General features: G+C 59.4%; 2 protein-coding genes across 3 annotated transcripts; both read left to right on the top strand.

Annotated features, from left to right (window-relative positions):
• The first annotated feature begins 205 nt into the window (after nt 1-205).
• Nucleotides 206-3134, top strand: ANKRD33 (ankyrin repeat domain 33). The gene is made up of 4 exons (XM_074164845.1): nt 206-511; nt 794-923; nt 2092-2232; nt 2359-3134. The coding sequence occupies exons 1-4, from the start codon at nt 206-208 to the stop codon at nt 3132-3134; spliced, it is 1353 nt and encodes a 450-aa protein (XP_074020946.1).
• Nucleotides 3135-6609: 3475 nt separating this feature from the next.
• Nucleotides 6610-16477, top strand: ACVRL1 (activin A receptor like type 1). 2 transcript variants are annotated; one of them, XM_074164961.1, is made up of 10 exons: nt 6610-7114; nt 10358-10428; nt 11801-12025; nt 12951-13150; nt 13260-13359; nt 13699-13845; nt 13920-14195; nt 14577-14774; nt 15962-16092; nt 16191-16477. In XM_074164961.1, the coding sequence occupies exons 2-10, from the start codon at nt 10362-10364 to the stop codon at nt 16323-16325; spliced, it is 1479 nt and encodes a 492-aa protein (XP_074021062.1). In that variant the 5' UTR covers nt 6610-7114; nt 10358-10361; the 3' UTR covers nt 16326-16477. The 2 variants fall into 2 exon arrangements, with proteins under 2 accessions (XP_074021062.1, XP_074021063.1); XM_074164962.1 differs by lacking the exon at nt 6610-7114 and adding an exon at nt 8260-8330.
• Nucleotides 16478-16600: the final 123 nt, after the last annotated feature.

Genomic DNA, 16600 nt, shown 5'->3' on the forward strand with positions numbered 1-16600 from the left:
CATGGGCTGTGCCGGAGGCTGGGAGTCGGCTGAGGCTTCCCAGTGGGAGAAGGGATGCCGGAGCCCACACAGTTCCCACGCCCGCTCTGTGTCTGCACAGGAGGGAGTGAACAGTCCGGAGCGTCCCCTCGTTCTTCTGGGAGAGGCTTCCAGCCCCAGGCAGGGCTCGGAGCCAAGCTGGGCTCGCTCCCCCCAGCCAGGCCGGATGACAGATGCCTGCAGTGGAGGAGAACATGTGGCAGCCCCCGCTTCTAGCCTGGATGCCTCCGACCCAGAGCTGCACTATGAGGAGGAAGAGGAGGAGGAGGATGAGTCGGAGCCCTCGGACACCAGCAGCATCTTCTCCGATGACTCCGTCTATCCCTGCTACGAGCCCTCCCTTGGGGCAGGTGGTGCCGGGAACCTCAGCCTCTACCAGTGCTGCGCCAGGAATGATGCCAAGCTTGTGCAGGAGAGGCTGGAGCTTGGGGTGACCCAGAGTGAGGCCACAGAGCTGGACATCAATGGGAGGGTGAGTGGATGGGTGGGATTTTTCAGGAATAGGCAAATCCTGAAGGGTAGTGGTTGCTAAAGCAGGTGGAGGAGGAGGAAGAGAGTCCTGGCTGGGATGGCTTTGACAAGGGATGAGTCTCCTGGGATTGATCCAATCCTTGGAGCAGAACCTTGTCTGTCATCCCAAACTGAGCCTGAATGGTTTGGAGTGGAGGGGAGAACTGGGGGAGCCATGGGGAGCACTGCAGTGGGGAGGACGGTGCAGTGCCGGCCCCAGCGCTGAGTGCTGTCCCCTCTCCAGAATGGACTGATGGTCGCCTGCTACAAGGGCTTTGTGGACATCGTGCCCCTGCTGCAGAAGTGCCCCTACATAAACGTCAACCAGCAGGACAAGGATGGGAACACGGCCCTCATGATGGCAGCCCAGGCAGGTAGGCACCACGCTTGGCCTCAGCACAGGGCAGCCGCTGTGAGACCCCTCAAGAAGTGATGTGACCCCCCATCCTTCCCCTCCAAAATCCCTAAAATCATAGAATCACAGAATTACAGAATGGTTTGGGCTGGAAGGGACCTTAAAGTTCATCTTGTTCCACCCCCTGCCCTGGGCAGGGATACCTCCCACCTCCCACCAAGCCCCCTCCAACCTGGCCTTGAACCCCTCCAGGGATGGGGCAGCCACAGCTTCTCTGGGCAACCTGGGCCAGGCTCTCACCACCCTCACAGCAAAGAAGTTCTTCCCCACATCTCACCTCAATCTCCCCTCTTTCGGTGTCAAACCCTTCCCCCTCGTCCCATCGCTCCCCTCCCTGATCCAGAGTCCCCCCCCAGCTTTCCTGGAGCCCCTTTAGGGACTGGAAGGGGCTCCAAGGTCTCCCCGGAGCCTTCTCTTCTCCAGGCTGAACCCCCCCAACTCTCTCAGCCCCCCCTCACAGCAGAGGGGCTCCTATGAGCTGTCAGCAAAGCTGAGAGTCCCAAGGGATGTGACCCTCCCCATCTAAGTTTATGGTTCATCTCAGCACTGTTTTAAAACTGGGTAGGTCATGCCAAAATGGAGATTCCTACAGCAATGTTGTCTTGCAACGTCCCACCTGAGCAGTTGCACTGAACAGCAGAGCTGAGCCAGAGCCACCCCACGTGCTCCGGAAAAGCCCCGTGAGCCACAGTGATTTACCTGCACACGAGGTCCGAGCTGGCAAATGCCACGTGCAGGGGACCAAAGCTCCAGTCATGATGGTCTTTCTTGCTACGACAGAAGTCTGGCTCCCTCTGCCCTGATTAACCGTGGGGAGAAGGAGGAGGGTCTCAAAGTGGGAATCACCTTTTATTCCCACTTTATCCTTGCTGGAATGGATGATCTTTTTTGCACTTTTGGACTCTTTCCTGCTTTCTCCACTGAAGCAGCTGGCGCACCAGCACTGTTCCCTGCACAGCCAAACCCAAAACAAAATAAAGCCAAACCCTTTCAGTCCTGATCCCTCCACATTTCTGCATTTTTATCCTCATGAGGTGCAGTTGCGAAATACTTTTTCTCCAGTGGGCATCAGCAGCTATCACTCGTTAACTGTCGAAACTCTAACGCAGCTTCTCTTGGCTGTTAAGGACACATCACCATCGTCAACTACCTCCTCAACTACTACCCCGGGCTCGAGGTGGACAAGCGGGACCCCCGGGGCCTGACGGCGCTGATGAAGGCTGCAGTGCAGGGGCAGCAGCACTGCGTGGCTGCCCTGCTCCTGGCCGGTGAGCATCTCCCCAGGGACTTTTGGGGCTTTTTTGGGAAGGGGTGGCATTGCTGCTCATCCTGCATTCTGGGGTGGGACTGGATGGGATGCTGTGGTGATGTTCTCTGTGTACCGGTGTCTCCAGGAGCAGACCTGCAAGCAGTGGATCCCATCAAGGGGAAGACAGCCAGGGAGTGGGCAGCCTTCACTGGCCGCTTTGAGACGACCGTGCGGATCCGGAGCCTCCTGCGGCGCCCACGGGCAGAGCAGTTCGTCACCCGGTACCGGCCCGAGTGGCCAGCCCTGGCCGAGCTGGTGGCCAAGGCCATGAGCCCCAAAACCAGGGGCAAGAGGCTGTCAGAGAAGATTCGATCCATGTTCACCTTCAACTTCCCCCACGACCCTGAGGAGGACGGTGTGATGGACCACATGGTGAGGATGACCACCTCCCTCTCCAGCCCCTTTGTGGCCACCGCTTGCCAAACCATCTGCCCCGACAGCCCGCCCGAGGTGGGCAAGCACAGGCTGTCAGTGCCTGAGATCCTTGGGCAGCACGTGCCGGATCCAGATGCTGAGCCAGAACGCGCCTCGTGCCCCAGCACCGGTGCATCCTCTTGCAATGGCCAAGCCATGTCAGAGATCCGGCTCCTGCCGCCGCGCCGGCCGGCTGGTGGCCTCCTGAGCTTCCTGCCCCTGTGGCTGCGGTGCGGGAACAGCATCTTCCCTGGAGAGCCCGTCCCAAAAATCAAAGTGAGCAAAGACTCCTGCCCACCCGCCTGCTCGAGGGAGCGGAGGCAGCGGGGGGACAAGAACCTGCTGCTGCCCCCCAAGTGGAAGTACAAGGAGCTGAAGGAGGAGAAGAGAGCAGCCAAGGAGGGGAAGACTGAGGAGAAAAAGAAGAAAAAGGGGAAGAGATGCTAAGGCAGGAGGTGCTGGGGTGGGGTCGAGGTCCTTGCTGTCCCCTTGGACCTGTTCGCTTTTGGGCACAGGGGTGGTTTCCTTCCCCAGTGGGATGGAGATGCCCAAGGGAGGAGGATGCTGGGGACATTGAGATGCCCCAGCCCCTGCGGTCCTGGGTCCCTGGCCCCTTGCCTGGCCCCTCGTCCTCTCCCGCCTCGAGGACCCAGCTCTGGTCATGCTGGTCTCCGACCCTGCCCTGGGCCAGGCTCTGGGTCTGCCAGGAAGCAGGTCTGTGGCAGAAGTGGCTCTTTTCTCTTCTTTTTTCATTTTTTTTCTTTTTTTTTTTTTCTTTTTTTTTTTCTTTTTTGCCTCTTTGATCTTCCTGAGATCTTGATCTTGCAGCACGTGGTGGAATGCGGCCGTGCAAATTAAAATGGAAGTGGTTGCCATGTTAACAGGATTGATTTAATGAATAAAGCTCAGGGCTGCTTGTCGGGCTGGCACAAATGCTTCTGCCTTGCTGCCAGCGTCCCCCATCCGCCCTGTCACACCCTTGGTGACATTAACTTCCCCAATCCTCTTGCAGATGGACAAGCCAAGGCTCGTGGGGAAGCATCTCCACACTGGAAGCCAAACACGGGGTGCTCATGGGCTCCATCCCCACTGCCCTCCGGAGAGGGGATGGGCAGAGAGGAGGCATCTTTTGTCCTCCAACCTTACCCAGAACAGGAGCCAGAGGTCCCTGTTCCCAAGAAAACCACCTTCCAGGAGCTCCAGCCTGAGCCCACGTGGACCCCTCAGGTGCACCCATGCAGCCCCCCAAGACCCAGTCCCACAGGGACCCCTGCGGCTGCGGTTTTGTCAGGTGCTGGCACACCCTGGATGTGCTGCGGAGGCAGCCAGCTCGTCCTCCCCGTATTTCCAGCTTCTCTTAAATCCGGCTCCATCCTGGGGCAGAGGATGGTGAACCCAGGGTGCTGGCTGCCCAAGCTGCTTCTCTGGCTCCTGCAGTGCCCGAGCATCCAGGGTTTGACACCCAAAGGGGCGAGAGCCACTCAAAACACTAGTTATCCAGGTAATAAATAACCAGGCCAGGTTATATAGATATTTATTTAATTTAAATATATAATTATGTATATTTTATATATATATGTTTTTATAGATACATATATAAATATATTTTTAAAATTAAATATATATATAAATAACATGGCCAGGCATGCAGCCCAGGATGGAGCCCCTTCCCTTCTTTAGGGGAACAACCTCCCCCCCTCCCCACTTTTACACTGAAGCTCTGTCTTTTGGGGGGCACTGGGACGTTTGGGCTGAGTGGCGGGGAAGGATGCTGGTCGGGAAGGAGCTGCAACCTCCCCTTCTGTTCCCCTCCAGCCTTTGGCTCACATTGGGCTCCCTGGCACGTGGCCGCCCTCCTTCGCCAGCTCCCAGCGGCGGCTCGCAGATAAGCCAGGGGCAGATGGTACGTGGAGCAGCCTTCGTTCCCACCGTGCAGGGGGAAGGGAGAGCCGGGCCCCCACCGGCCCCTCGTCCCCCTCCATCACTGCCAGGACGGCTCAGTGAAACCCCAAGGGATGGCTGGATGCACCCGTGGCGGGGTCCAGCCATGGTCCAGGGGTACTGGTGTCCTTCTGCAGGATGAAGTCACGGTGTGCGGCCATGAGCGCCCAAATGACGGAAAGTCTTGCTTTGGCTTCGAGGGGCTGGCGGAAGGTTGCACCCTGGCGGGCACGGGATGGCGAGTGGTGGTGCTGCTGGTGCTCAGTGCGGCACCGAGGCGGGCACCCACCCCCGCTGGTTCACCCCCACTGTCGGGGACCAGCACTGGCAGGAGTGCAGAGTGGGGCAGGGATTAATCCCTGAGGTTAAGAGAGCCTGGGGCAGGCTTGATGTGTTCGTTAATGTACCTCTACAGATGAATTTGCTTTCCCACGATGGCACTGCTGGAGCCGCAGCCCAGCCTGGGGCTCCCACCCGTCTCTGCCCTTTGAGTCACCAGGGATTAAGACTTGGCAACTTTTAGAAGTTTTTAAGCAAGTGTTTATCCCTCTAGTGATGATTGTTGTTAAAACTGTGGAGCTGCCCCATTTGGAAGATGAAAGTTCAGGGACAGAAGCAGCCGGCACCAGCCCTCGTTGGAGAGCTGGCTCGTTCGGCCGCCCAGGAAAACTCCTGCCAGCAGTTGTAAAAGTGGTGTGCCAGTGCCTGCCATGTGCCTGCACCCATGGAACGCAGCTGGGACACAGGAGCCATCCAGGAATAACCTCGGGAGGGGCCGACCGCCGATCATATCACCGAGACCCGCGCGCCAGAGCAAAGATGGTCATGGCGATAAGGCGTCTGCAGGCACCAGCTTCCTCCCGGGCAGCTCTTATCTGATGGAAACTGCCTGTTTCCCCTGCGCCAGCTCCACAAACCTCCTGGCCCCGGCGCGGGCAAGGTCATGCGTGAAGGTCCTTCATGTTTTATCCTGGTTTTGTGCTTTTGTTTGTTTAAACTTCCTAGATCATTGGCGATAGCGGGGGAGAGGCGGCCGGCAAGACCTCAAAGCCCCACAGCCGCGCTCTGCTCCCCCGGCACGGAGGGGCTCCGGGGGCCGGTTGGGTTCATGGTGCAATTAGGGGCTGGTGATGCAGTGGGGAACGGAGAGGTAAATCAGGCCCTGTAACTTCATTAAGAAAGAGGCAGCAATGCCAGCCTGCGCACCCCCTGCTGTCGGCTGCCTGCTCCGGCTGCCCACGGGAGCAGGTCGTTGTGCCAGGGGGAGCAGCCGGGAGAAAGGCAGATATGGGGCTCGGAAAGGTGCTGGAGGGCAGGAGGGGGATGAGGGGAGTGCGAAGCTGCCAAGAGCGGGGTGGCTGAAAGAAAACAACCCCGAAACGGCAAAAGGGGAAGCAGCGCTTCCGCTGCCCACGGCCCCAGCAGCCCCACGTGTCCTGGGGGAGCGGGAAGTGCCCAACCTCCCCCCATGGGAACGCCACCCGTGTCCCAGCGCCCGCTGCTGCGGCATCTCAAGGGCTGTAGTGGGGGATGGTGGGGACGTGGTGACAGGGGACACTGAGCAATCCCTGATGGGGTGAAGATGCGGCAGCACCCTCCAATGCCGCATTACACCCCAGGGGAGAAACACCCCCCTGCCCTCCAGTATTAAAGTCCCACTGGGATGTTGTGGCCAACACCAAATAACTGGGGAGACCCTTGGCCCTGCTGTGGTGCTCCCGTCCCCATGAGGGTGGGATGCTGGAGTAGGAAGGATGGCCGAGCATGGCAAGGTCATTCCCGCAACATCAAGGTCATTCCCACAGCATCTCTCCAGACCATTCCCACCCCCGGCACTATCAAAGCAACCGTCTGTGTTCCTGCCAAAGGCCTTTAGTTGCTCAGGGAAGGAGACGTGATGGACGTCCCCCCACCAAGGGCTTGGGTTTGCCTTGAAAGCCGGGAAAGTGGGGAGGGAAAGCGCCCGGTGAAGGCCAGGGGCGGGAGGAACGGGCCAAGGGAGAGCAACCAGGATGGAGCTGGGGCCCGGTGTGCGGGAGGAAGGGAGGCTGGCTGTGGATGTGTGCTCAGCAATAGGAAATGCTTTATTAGCTGGGAGTGGTGGAGAGAAGCCAGGCAGGAAGAGGCAGTAATAAGAAACATTTTTTTGAGTTCTCCCACATCCAGACCACAGAACGCTTGCCAAGCGGCTGCATTTGGACAACGGGACCGCTGAGCCAAGCCCCCGGGTCCAGGACAGGGACGGGGACAGAGACATTCCCCCACCGGGACGGGTGACGCTGCGGCTGCGGGAGCCCCTGTGGTGCCGGGACGAGCGGCAGGAGGGGAGCAGCCCCATGAAGCTCCTCCAAGCCGGGGCGCACAGCACGGAGCGGAGCTGCCCTGGCTGAGCCACACACACTGCCTCCAAGCCCAGGACTGCAGCCGGGAGAGCCTCACCGGGGCCAGGCAGTGCCGCAGGCGCCCGCGGGACACGGATGCTGTAGGTGAGTGGGGAAGCGCCGGGTGCTGGCGGGGCGCAGGTCTGCACTGAGCTTGGCATTTCCCTCTTGATTTACCCCAGTGCAGCCAAAATTAGGATTTGACACCGTTTCCTTCACGTTCGGTGGGATGCCGGGGTTGACACCAGGGTTAGTGGAGGCTGGAATTGGGGCTCTGGTGGAGCCGGGAGCATAAATCTGGATTTACACCAGTGCAGTAGGAGCAGGATCTTTCCCTAGGTCCTTGTTAAAGAGCTGAAATAATACTCCTCTGCTACTGAAAGCCCAGAGCTGAGATAGGAAATGGAGAATTTGGGTGTATTTTGAAAAGGCACAAGTAAAATGAGGGAAAGTTGACAGCTCCGCTAGCCGGGGGCTGGAGTGAGGGTGGTGGGGCACCGACGGCAGCGACGCCACAGGATGTGCTGCCTCCATGTAACCCTTCTGCAAAGCTGAACCCTGGGTCCCTCAGAGGAGGAGTGGGTGAAGAAGAGCCAAACGGCCACTACAGAGGCTCTGCTTTCAGAGCAAAGTGCCTAAAGGGAAGCTGGTGCCACAGGAGATCTGCCCCGCCAGGGGCATTCGAACCCTGCCACAAGGTCTGGGCAGGATCGCTCCCCTCGTCCCCACTCTGCACAAAGACCTATGTGCAACTCCGGCCCCACTTCCCTGCCTCGCCAAGAGATTAACGTGGATGTCAGCCAAGTTTGCCACTCTCTTTGCACCCCTCGTTTATGGCACAGCGATGCCTGTCGGTGAGAGAGGTGCCGGGGTGACACAGCCCACCTGGGCTGAGAGTGGCATCACCAGAGGGCCCAGGAAATGCAAACAGCTTTGCTGAGTGCATGACCACCCTGCAGCATGGGGAGCAGGGAGGAAAACCTCCATCCTGTGCCTGAAACCAGAACGAAGCCTTGGGAGTCTGTGGCAGAGCTCTTGCCAACTCAGATGTAGTGTCCATCCAGCCCTTTGCGCTGCAGCTGGTGCTGCCGGTGGCCGGCACACACCCTTGTGTCCCCCCGGCTGGGGGGCACAGCACTGGCACCGGCACTGCCTGGACAGACAGCACGAGGGTCTCCGCTGCGTCTGGTTCCCTGCAAAAAGGCGGCACAGGAGAACAGAGTCACGAGCCACATCCTGAGGCCAAACCCCCCCAGGAGCAGCAGAAACCGCAGGGGAGGGCAGAAGTGCCAGGATTGTGAAACTCCACCAAGCTGTCCCAGTAAGAGCAAGGGATCCTCCAGCCATCCTCATGTGCCCAAGGACCGTACCCATCCCCTTCCCTGGGCTCCCGCTGCATCCTGCTCTGTCTTCCCCCAAATTTTCTCTCCGTGGGATCACAGGGAAATTCCCCTTCCCGGGGCTAGGAGTTGCTCCAGACCCCCCGTCCAGCCAGTGCCGTGGCACAGCTGCCTGGCACTCCCAGCTGCTTCACCAGTGGCCATGCCCTGTCCAAGAGTTTTCAACTGGGTTTTCTTTCCTCTCCTGATGCTGCTGCATATCCCAAAGGAAGAAAGGATGCGACATGGCAACGTGACTTGCCATCACCCCCCAACTGGGCTGGGGAAGACGCTCCAGGGTGTGCGTGAGCTGCAGCTCCAGTGTGAGAGACGGGCGGGAGGCTGGGGACAGGGATGGGGACACAAGGGCTGGTTCATCCATTAAGAAAAGCACCCAGGTGCCAGGGACGGGTCTGGGTTAAGGTTTGCTCTCGGTTAGCACTGAAAATCTGTGCTATGTTGTGTGTTCAGCAAAGCTTTGGGTGAGGCCCTGACCGCTTTGTGTTTCATGGCAGATATCCCGCAGCCGACTTAAAGGCTCGGGATTTTATGGAAATGCCCTCGAGGAGGGAATTCACCACGCGGGAGTCTCAGCTTCCCTTTAAAAAGGAGAAGTGCTGTGCCTGTGAGCATCCTGGGGGCTCGGGGAGCAGCACCCCAACTCCAGGGGAGTTTATTTTTAAAAGTTAAGCTGATCCCAGGCCAGCCGACAGACCGGCTGCCGCTTCACCGGAGATCAGCTTGGGCATCGCTCCTGGCACAGGGCACCCAGGACCAGACCCCGCTCCTGCCCTCCAGCCCCAGGACCCGGTCGCCGTTTCCTGCCCACGAGCAACAACCAAGCGATCTATTTTGGGGAGGAAAAGCCCATTTTACACCACAGCGGAGTCTGTCTGGGTCAGCCACGTATGTGTGTGCTCTCAAGGGCCGGGCTTGCGTGACTTTGCTTCCCCATCAAGGCCAGAATCTAAACAATCTTGATTCCTGTCCCGGCAGCCCTGGGCAGGGCTCGTTCAATTGCAGGAAACGGAGACTTTGGCGTGTTTATGTCGGGAACCATGAAGAATGAACTGAGGAGGGGCTGGGGAGCCCTGGCTGCCGCCAGCCGAGCTCTCAGCCACGTGAAAGGGGCAGCGATGCCGGCGGGGTGAGGGGTGGAGGGCAGCACCAGCTCCACCGTGTTTGGCTTGGCAGAAATGTCTCTTTTAAAAGGAAAAACAAAACAAAACAAAACAAAAAACAAAACAAACAAAAACAAACAAACAAACAAAAAAAAAAAAAACAAACAAAAAAAACAAACAGAAAAAATAGTAAAAATTCCCCCAAAGGCACAGCAGGGGAATTTTTGGCTGCCTCTGCTTGTGTCATCGATAAGCTCCATACAAAAGCCCCCCCCAGGGCTGAGCCCCGGACAGTGGCTCTGGCACCGGAGGGGGGTGCACTGCGGCAGGGGGACTTTGAGCTCTGTCCTGTGACATGGGTCTTGCCAAAACTGGCATCTCCAGCAGTGCCATGGCATCACCGCACTCGCCGTGGCTGCCCAGACCGTGGGGTTGGCCGCTGGCTGTGGTTTTACAGCACGGGAGCCACGGGAATGGCAGGAAATGCCAGAACACGGATGGCTGGGATAAAGGAAGGATGTTGGGGCAGCAGGGACATGGCGAGGTCCCCATTCTGGAGCGCTCCCCAGCGCTGCGGGGCCATGTGCGGTGTCCCCACACCGCAGCTGGGAAGTCCCCCAAGCTCGGGAGGTCCCAGGGTTCTGCTCTCAGGAAGGGCTGTACCCAGGACGTCCGGGGCCGAACTCCGCTTGGAAGCAGCACATACTACCTCGCACTGCTCCGCCCACCCTCTCCCTCCCTGACAGCTCCCCCAGTTCCTTCCCAAACCCCTGTGGCCACCCCTAGTCTGGCCATGAGCCCCCTGGGGGGCCGCGGGGGGCTGTTTCTCACCGCTCTGCTCTCTGCAGGAAGATGCTGTGCGGAGCCCCCAGCCAGGCGGTGCTGGCGCTGATGACCCTCTCTCTCAGCTTTGCAGCCGGTGAGTACCAAACGATGCGGTGAGGGCAGCCAGCACCGGGTGCTCTCGGCCACGCGGGGGGGGTTAAAATAAACCCTCGGCTCTTGGAGAACGTCATTGCTTGCTCCGCTCAAAATAAACTGCCTCGGAGGGCAGCTCATTCAAGCTGGCCCAGAGCGAGCGCTGAGGGCTCCCTGGGGACCCACGCCATCCCCAGTGAGGGTATTCTCCCCTTTGGGACGGTGACCTGCCTCCAGGAGAGGATTTCAGCTTAATTAATTATGGTTCATCAAGTGCTTTGACGTCACCAGAGGGGAGATGGGGAAAAGGCTTGCATGCACGTGTTTTAAAACGTGTTTTCTCCCCGGGGTGCTGGTGCTGATGGTGGGGAGCAGAGACGAGCTGCTTGGGATCCCAGTGGAGCACCGAGGTGACCTGGGGACAGATGCAGGCTGTGTACTTGTGCAGGGAGGACCATCGAGCGTGGCTGTGCCGGGGAGGAGCAGCAGAGCTTGTGGAGAGGACAAGTCCCCACTGGGTCCCTGTCCTGCCCATGGGGCCCCCAACCCCTGGGGCTTACTGACCTGGCCCCCCACCACCTCATGGCCCTGGGCAGCCTTTGGGGCAGGAGGGTGACAGGCACAGGACAGGGGGCTGGCCACAGCCATCCATCCCCTCGCTGCCGTCCATCCGTCCCCTCGCTGCTGTCTGGCTGGCTGCCCTCGCGCTGAACTTGCTGATTCCAGGAGGGATATTTTCTGCGCTAAAGGGCAGAGCTAAATTGGGAGGTTGGGAGCGTGGCCACCCTCTCTGCTGCTCCTGCGCCACGGCGTGGGGAAGCACCTTCAGGGCGGCTGGGGAAAGTTCCTGGAAAGACCCCAGGTTCAACACCCAGGTCCCGAAACTCAGGGTCCCTGCAGCACCCACCAGGGTGGCACTGGCTGAGTTTGGAGCTTTTGGTCCCATCCTGGCTCTTGGGACCTGGCCCTTCAGGCAGCCCCAAAGCGGGATGCTCCCATGTCCCCTGGGACCCCACAGGTGGGATGTGATCCTGCGTGGTGCGAACTAGGGCATCCCTGTTAATCCCAGTCACTGGGGCTGGATGCACAGCCCCTCCACTGCCTTCCCAGGGGCACAGGTGACAGGTGACCCCCAGCTTCAGGGTTGGCATTTGGGTCCCAGCTGGGGAGGAAGTAATTTTCCAAAAGGTCTCAGGATGGACCCCCGTGCTGAGCACCTGCAGCCGCCTTCCCCGGTCCTGGGCTGCCTGCTCTGGAAATTTGGTTCAAGAGTCTCTAGGACAGATATCATTTTCCCCAAAGCCATCAGTGTGCCCCAGGCTGGGCAGCAGGGAGGTCCTATGGCACAACGCATCCCCTCCTCGTGCCCACAGACGAGCTGCTGTGCGCCTGCGACGTGCCACACTGCAGCCTGTCCACCTGCACGGGCAAGGTGTGCTTCGTCAGCAAGAGGAAGGAGGAGGGGACCATCACCCAGCACAAGGGCTGCTTCTCCCAGAACATCCTGGAGAACTGCCGCACGCCTGTGACAGAGCAGTACGGCATGAGGTGCTGCGACTCCAGCATGTGCAACGACAAGCTGGAGATCTTCCTGAAAGGTACGAGGGGCATAGAATCATAGAACTGAATCATAGAATCGGCTGGGTTGGAAGGGACCTTTAAGACCATCTAGTCCAACCATCAACCTAACTTTGATAAAAACCATCACTAAACTGTGTCTCTAAGCTCTATGTCAACCCATCTTTTAAATACCTCCAGGGATGGTGCCTCAACCCCTTCCCTGGGCAGCCCATTCCAAGGCTTAAGAACCCTTTCCGTGCAGGCATTTTTCCTAATATCCAATCTGAACCTCCCCTGGCGCAACTTGAGGGCATTTCCTCTTGTCCCATCGCCTGTTCCTTGGGAGAAGAGACCAACCCCCCCCGGCTACACCCTCCTTGCAGGGAGTTGTAGAGAGCGAGAAGGTCTCCCCTCAGCCTCCTTTTCTCCAGGCTGAACACCCCCAGCTCCCTCAGCCGCTCCTCACAAGACTTGTGCTCCAGACCCCTCACCAGCTTCATCGCCCTTCTCTGGACCTGCTCTAGCACCTCAATGTCTTTTTTGTGGTGAGGGGCCCAAAACTGGACACAGTACTCGAGGTGGGGCCTCACCAGTGCCCAGTACAGGAGTCCTACTCACCACGCTGTTCCTGATACAGGCCAGGATGCTGTTGGCCTTCTTGGCCACCTGGGCACACTGCCTGGCCACCTTCGAGGAGCTGGGGGACAGAGGGGCAGAGCTGCCCACAGGGCTGGGATGTGATTGGGTGTCCAGATCATCCCTCACCCCCACATCACTGTCCGGGTGGGACAGGGTTAGCAAGATGTCCTCAGTTGTCCCTTCTTGGGGCTGTGCCTGCAGAACTGCCATCACCTGCATTGACCTCAGTGCAGGGCCACCCTCCCCAGGTCCAAGCCCAAGCACCAAGACTCCAACCTCCCCAGGTCCAACCTTCATTCTCCCATCCATCGTTTCCCCCTGCAGGAGAAGAGGCCCTGGGAAAGGCGCCTTCCTTGCCCAACCTCCTCCTGATGATCTTCGTCCCCCTGCTGACCCTCTTCGTCCTCGCGGTGCTCACGATGCTCTTCTGCTGGAAGGTGGCCCAGCACCGCCACAAGAAAAGTGACTTCGGAGACACAGACCTCATGCTGAAGGCATCCATGGTGGGAGACAGCACTTTGGAGGTGGGTGAGCCCTGGGGCAACCCTGAATGCCCCTGAGACACAGGAGGGAGGGACGTGCTGGGTGTGGGGCAGCCATAGGGCTGACCCTGCTGCCACCCTGGCTGTGCAGGACTTGCTGAACGATGACTGCACCACGGGCAGCGGCTCAGGGCTGCCCTTCCTTGTCCAGCGCACAGTGGCTCGACAGATCACCCTCATGGAGTGTGTGGGTAAGGAGAGTGGCTGGGCACGGGGGGAGGCTGCCCTGGCCTCCTTGGGCACATGCTGGACCCCTTCCACCACAATGCCATATCCAGGTTGGTTGGACTCAACCACCTCAGCGAAAACCCCATAGACATCCCAAGTTCTCCCCTTGTCCTGCTGATGGGGTGGCAGAGAGTGGCTGGGTGCATGGGTGACAGTTGGCCAAGGTCAATGGACCCTGAGCTGCTCCGTTGCTCTTCCACACTGAGATCCCCACACTGAACACCCCACGTTCATCACACTGGGTGTGGGGAGGGGATCAGGGGCTGGAGGGGCTGTGTGACGTGGTGCTGTGGCTGTGACAGGCAAAGGACGCTACGGCGAAGTGTGGCGAGGCGTGTGGCACGGGGAGAGCGTGGCCGTGAAGATCTTCTCCTCCCGGGATGAGCAGTCATGGTTCCGTGAGACAGAGATCTACAACACTGTCCTCCTCCGGCATGACAACATCCTGGGTGAGTGGGGGGACAAGGGAGCCGATGGGCGGCTGCACGGTGGTTCCATGGCCCCGGCTCTTGTCTCCATGCAGGCTTCATCGCCTCCGACATGACATCGAGGAACTCCAGCACCCAGCTCTGGCTCATCACCCACTACCATGAGAATGGCTCACTCTATGACTACCTGCAGAGGACGGCCCTGGACGTGGAAACCTGCCTGGGGCTGGCCTCCTCCATTATCTGTGGCCTCGTCCACCTCCATGTGGAGATCTTTGGCACCCAGGGCAAGCCCGCCATTGCCCACCGCGACCTGAAGAGCAGGAACATTTTGGTGAAAAGCAACCGGCAGTGCTGCATTGCGGACCTGGGTGAGATGTGATCAGATGTGGAAGCCTGTGGATGTGGTACCCCAGGGATCTGGTGCCTCAGGGGTATGGTGGCACAAGGATGTGGTACCCCAGGGCTGTGGTGACCCAGGGATGCAGTACCCCAGGGATGTTGTGCCCCGGGGATGCAGCACCCCAGGGATGTGGTGCCCGAGGGATGTGGTGGCACAAGGATGTGGTGGCACAGGGATGTGGTACCCCAGGGATGTTGTGCCTCAGGGATGCAGTGCCCCAGGGATGCAGCATCCTGGAGACGCAGCAGGCTGGGGATGCAGCACCCCAGGGCTGTGGTGGCCCAGGGATGCAGTTGCTCCAGAGGATGCAGCACTGGCACAGCACTGACCGGCGCTCGCACCCCTCCAGGGCTGGCAGTCATGCACTCCCAGGGCAGCGAATACCTGGACATCGGCAACAACCCCCGGGTGGGCACCAAGCGCTACATGGCCCCAGAGGTGCTCAGCGAGCAGATTCGCACCGACTGCTTCGAGTCCTACAAGAAGACGGACATCTGGGCGTACGGGCTGGTGCTCTGGGAGATCGCCCGGCGGACGGTGGTGAACGGTGAGCAGCTCCCGGCTGGCTGCCACGCTCCTGGCTCTCAGCGCAGCTCCGTGCCCGCTCCCGCCTTCTCTCCTTTTTATGGTGTTTTTTTTTTTTTTCTTTCCCTTCGCCCAGCAGATTAGCTGTAAATTATAAACACTGTAATCTAGTGTCAGCACCCGGCTCCCTGATTAAAGGGCCCATTAGACTCAATCAGCGCTTTGTTTGTTCAGCGCTGATTAGAAAACAAGCAGCCTGGAGCACTGCCTGGAAGCCGGCCACGGCCGGGACCTCCGGCCGGCAGGGCTTGGCTTTGGGGGAATGGGGAAGGAGACGGGGTCCCCGCACTCCAGAGGATCCTTCTCAGGGCTGCCCAGCCAGCACCACTCACCGCCGGCAAAGTCCATTAGAAGCATTAATTAAATGGTGGGTGCTGGCGGGTGAGGCAGGAGGTCCCCCCAGGCGCAGTCTGGCCTGGATAATCTCATTTAGCACCCCGGGGCTCCTTCAGATTAAACATTTACTCCAAATTACCAAAGCCATGTGCAGGAGATGACCTTCAGCCGGCTGGTTTTAACCCTTCCAGGCCCCCTCGCCCTCTGGGGTGGGCTGAGTGGCCCCTGCGCAGTCCCGGGGTGTTGGAGACAGGGGCTCCAAGGGACCCCAAGGTTCAGGAGCCACCTCCCGGGGTGCGGGGGGGCCAGTGGGTGCTCAGGACAAGCCAGAGGGGTTAAACCCGGTGGACACACCGCCATATGGAGGCAGTAAGCGGGGATTAGCTGGGCCAGCTGGTAGGCTCGCCATGGGACTGCCGGATGGAGGTGCAGGGCTGCAAGGTGGCACCAGTGCCAGGAGCTGGTGCTGGTCCTCGAGCTGGGGCTGGAGCTGTGGTTGATGGTAGGGCTGGAGCTGTGGTTGATGGTGGGGCTGGGACTGGAGCCACCATTGGTACTACAGCCAGTGCTGGAGCTGGCCCCAGCCTCCCTGTGCCACCGCCATGTCCTGCGGTGCAGCGGGGGCTGGAGCCGTGACCCATGGGCTGCCGGTGCGGGGGGGCAAATCACACTGCTGATTCCCAGAGCCTCCTATGCCCCTCGAGGTAGGGTGCGGGTCGGTTGTGCTGATCCCCCTGGGCGACCCCATGATGTGGGGGCGGGGATCAACCCTGTGCCTCCCCCCCGCACCCTCACACACCCCCCTGCCCACAGGCATAGTGGAGGAGTACCGGCCGCCCTTCTTTGATGCCGTCCCCAGCGACCCCAGCTTTGAGGACATGAAAAAGGTGGTGTGCATCGACCAGCAGACACCCGTGGTCCCCAACCGCCTCTTCTCTGACTCGGTGAGTCCCGGAGAGAGCTACCCCACTCCCACCCCAAGCCAGACCTTTGCCCCCCCATGAAACCCCACAATTTTCCCCTTTTTTTGTGTCTCTCCCAGGTTTTGTCGGCGCTGGCGAAGATCATGAAGGAGTGCTGGTACCAGAGCCCCTCGGCCCGCCTCACCGCCCTACGGATTAAAAAGACACTGAAGAAGCTGAACAATTCCCTGGAAAAGCCCAAACTGGAGCAGTGAGTGCCGGGAATGCGCCGGAGCCGCTCACGGGCTGCACCGGGGACGGCGGCAAAGCCAATGCCAGGATGGCTCCCAGTCACGGAGGGGGTTTTGCTCACAGCCCCCGCTTTTCCCACCCTTCCTTGGAGCCTTTTTAATTTGCAAGGAGGGGGAAAAAAAAAAAAAAAAAGAAGAAAAAAAAAAAGCAAGGGAGGAATCTTCCAGCTTGGTTACAAAAATACCCCCCAGATCATCTGACGCCAGCCCGTCTCGCCTGCCCGGTGGGGATGGCAGCG

Source organism: Numenius arquata, chromosome 29 (assembly GCF_964106895.1).
Source record: "Numenius arquata chromosome 29, bNumArq3.hap1.1, whole genome shotgun sequence".
NCBI classification, from domain to species: Eukaryota; Metazoa; Chordata; class Aves; order Charadriiformes; family Scolopacidae; genus Numenius; species Numenius arquata.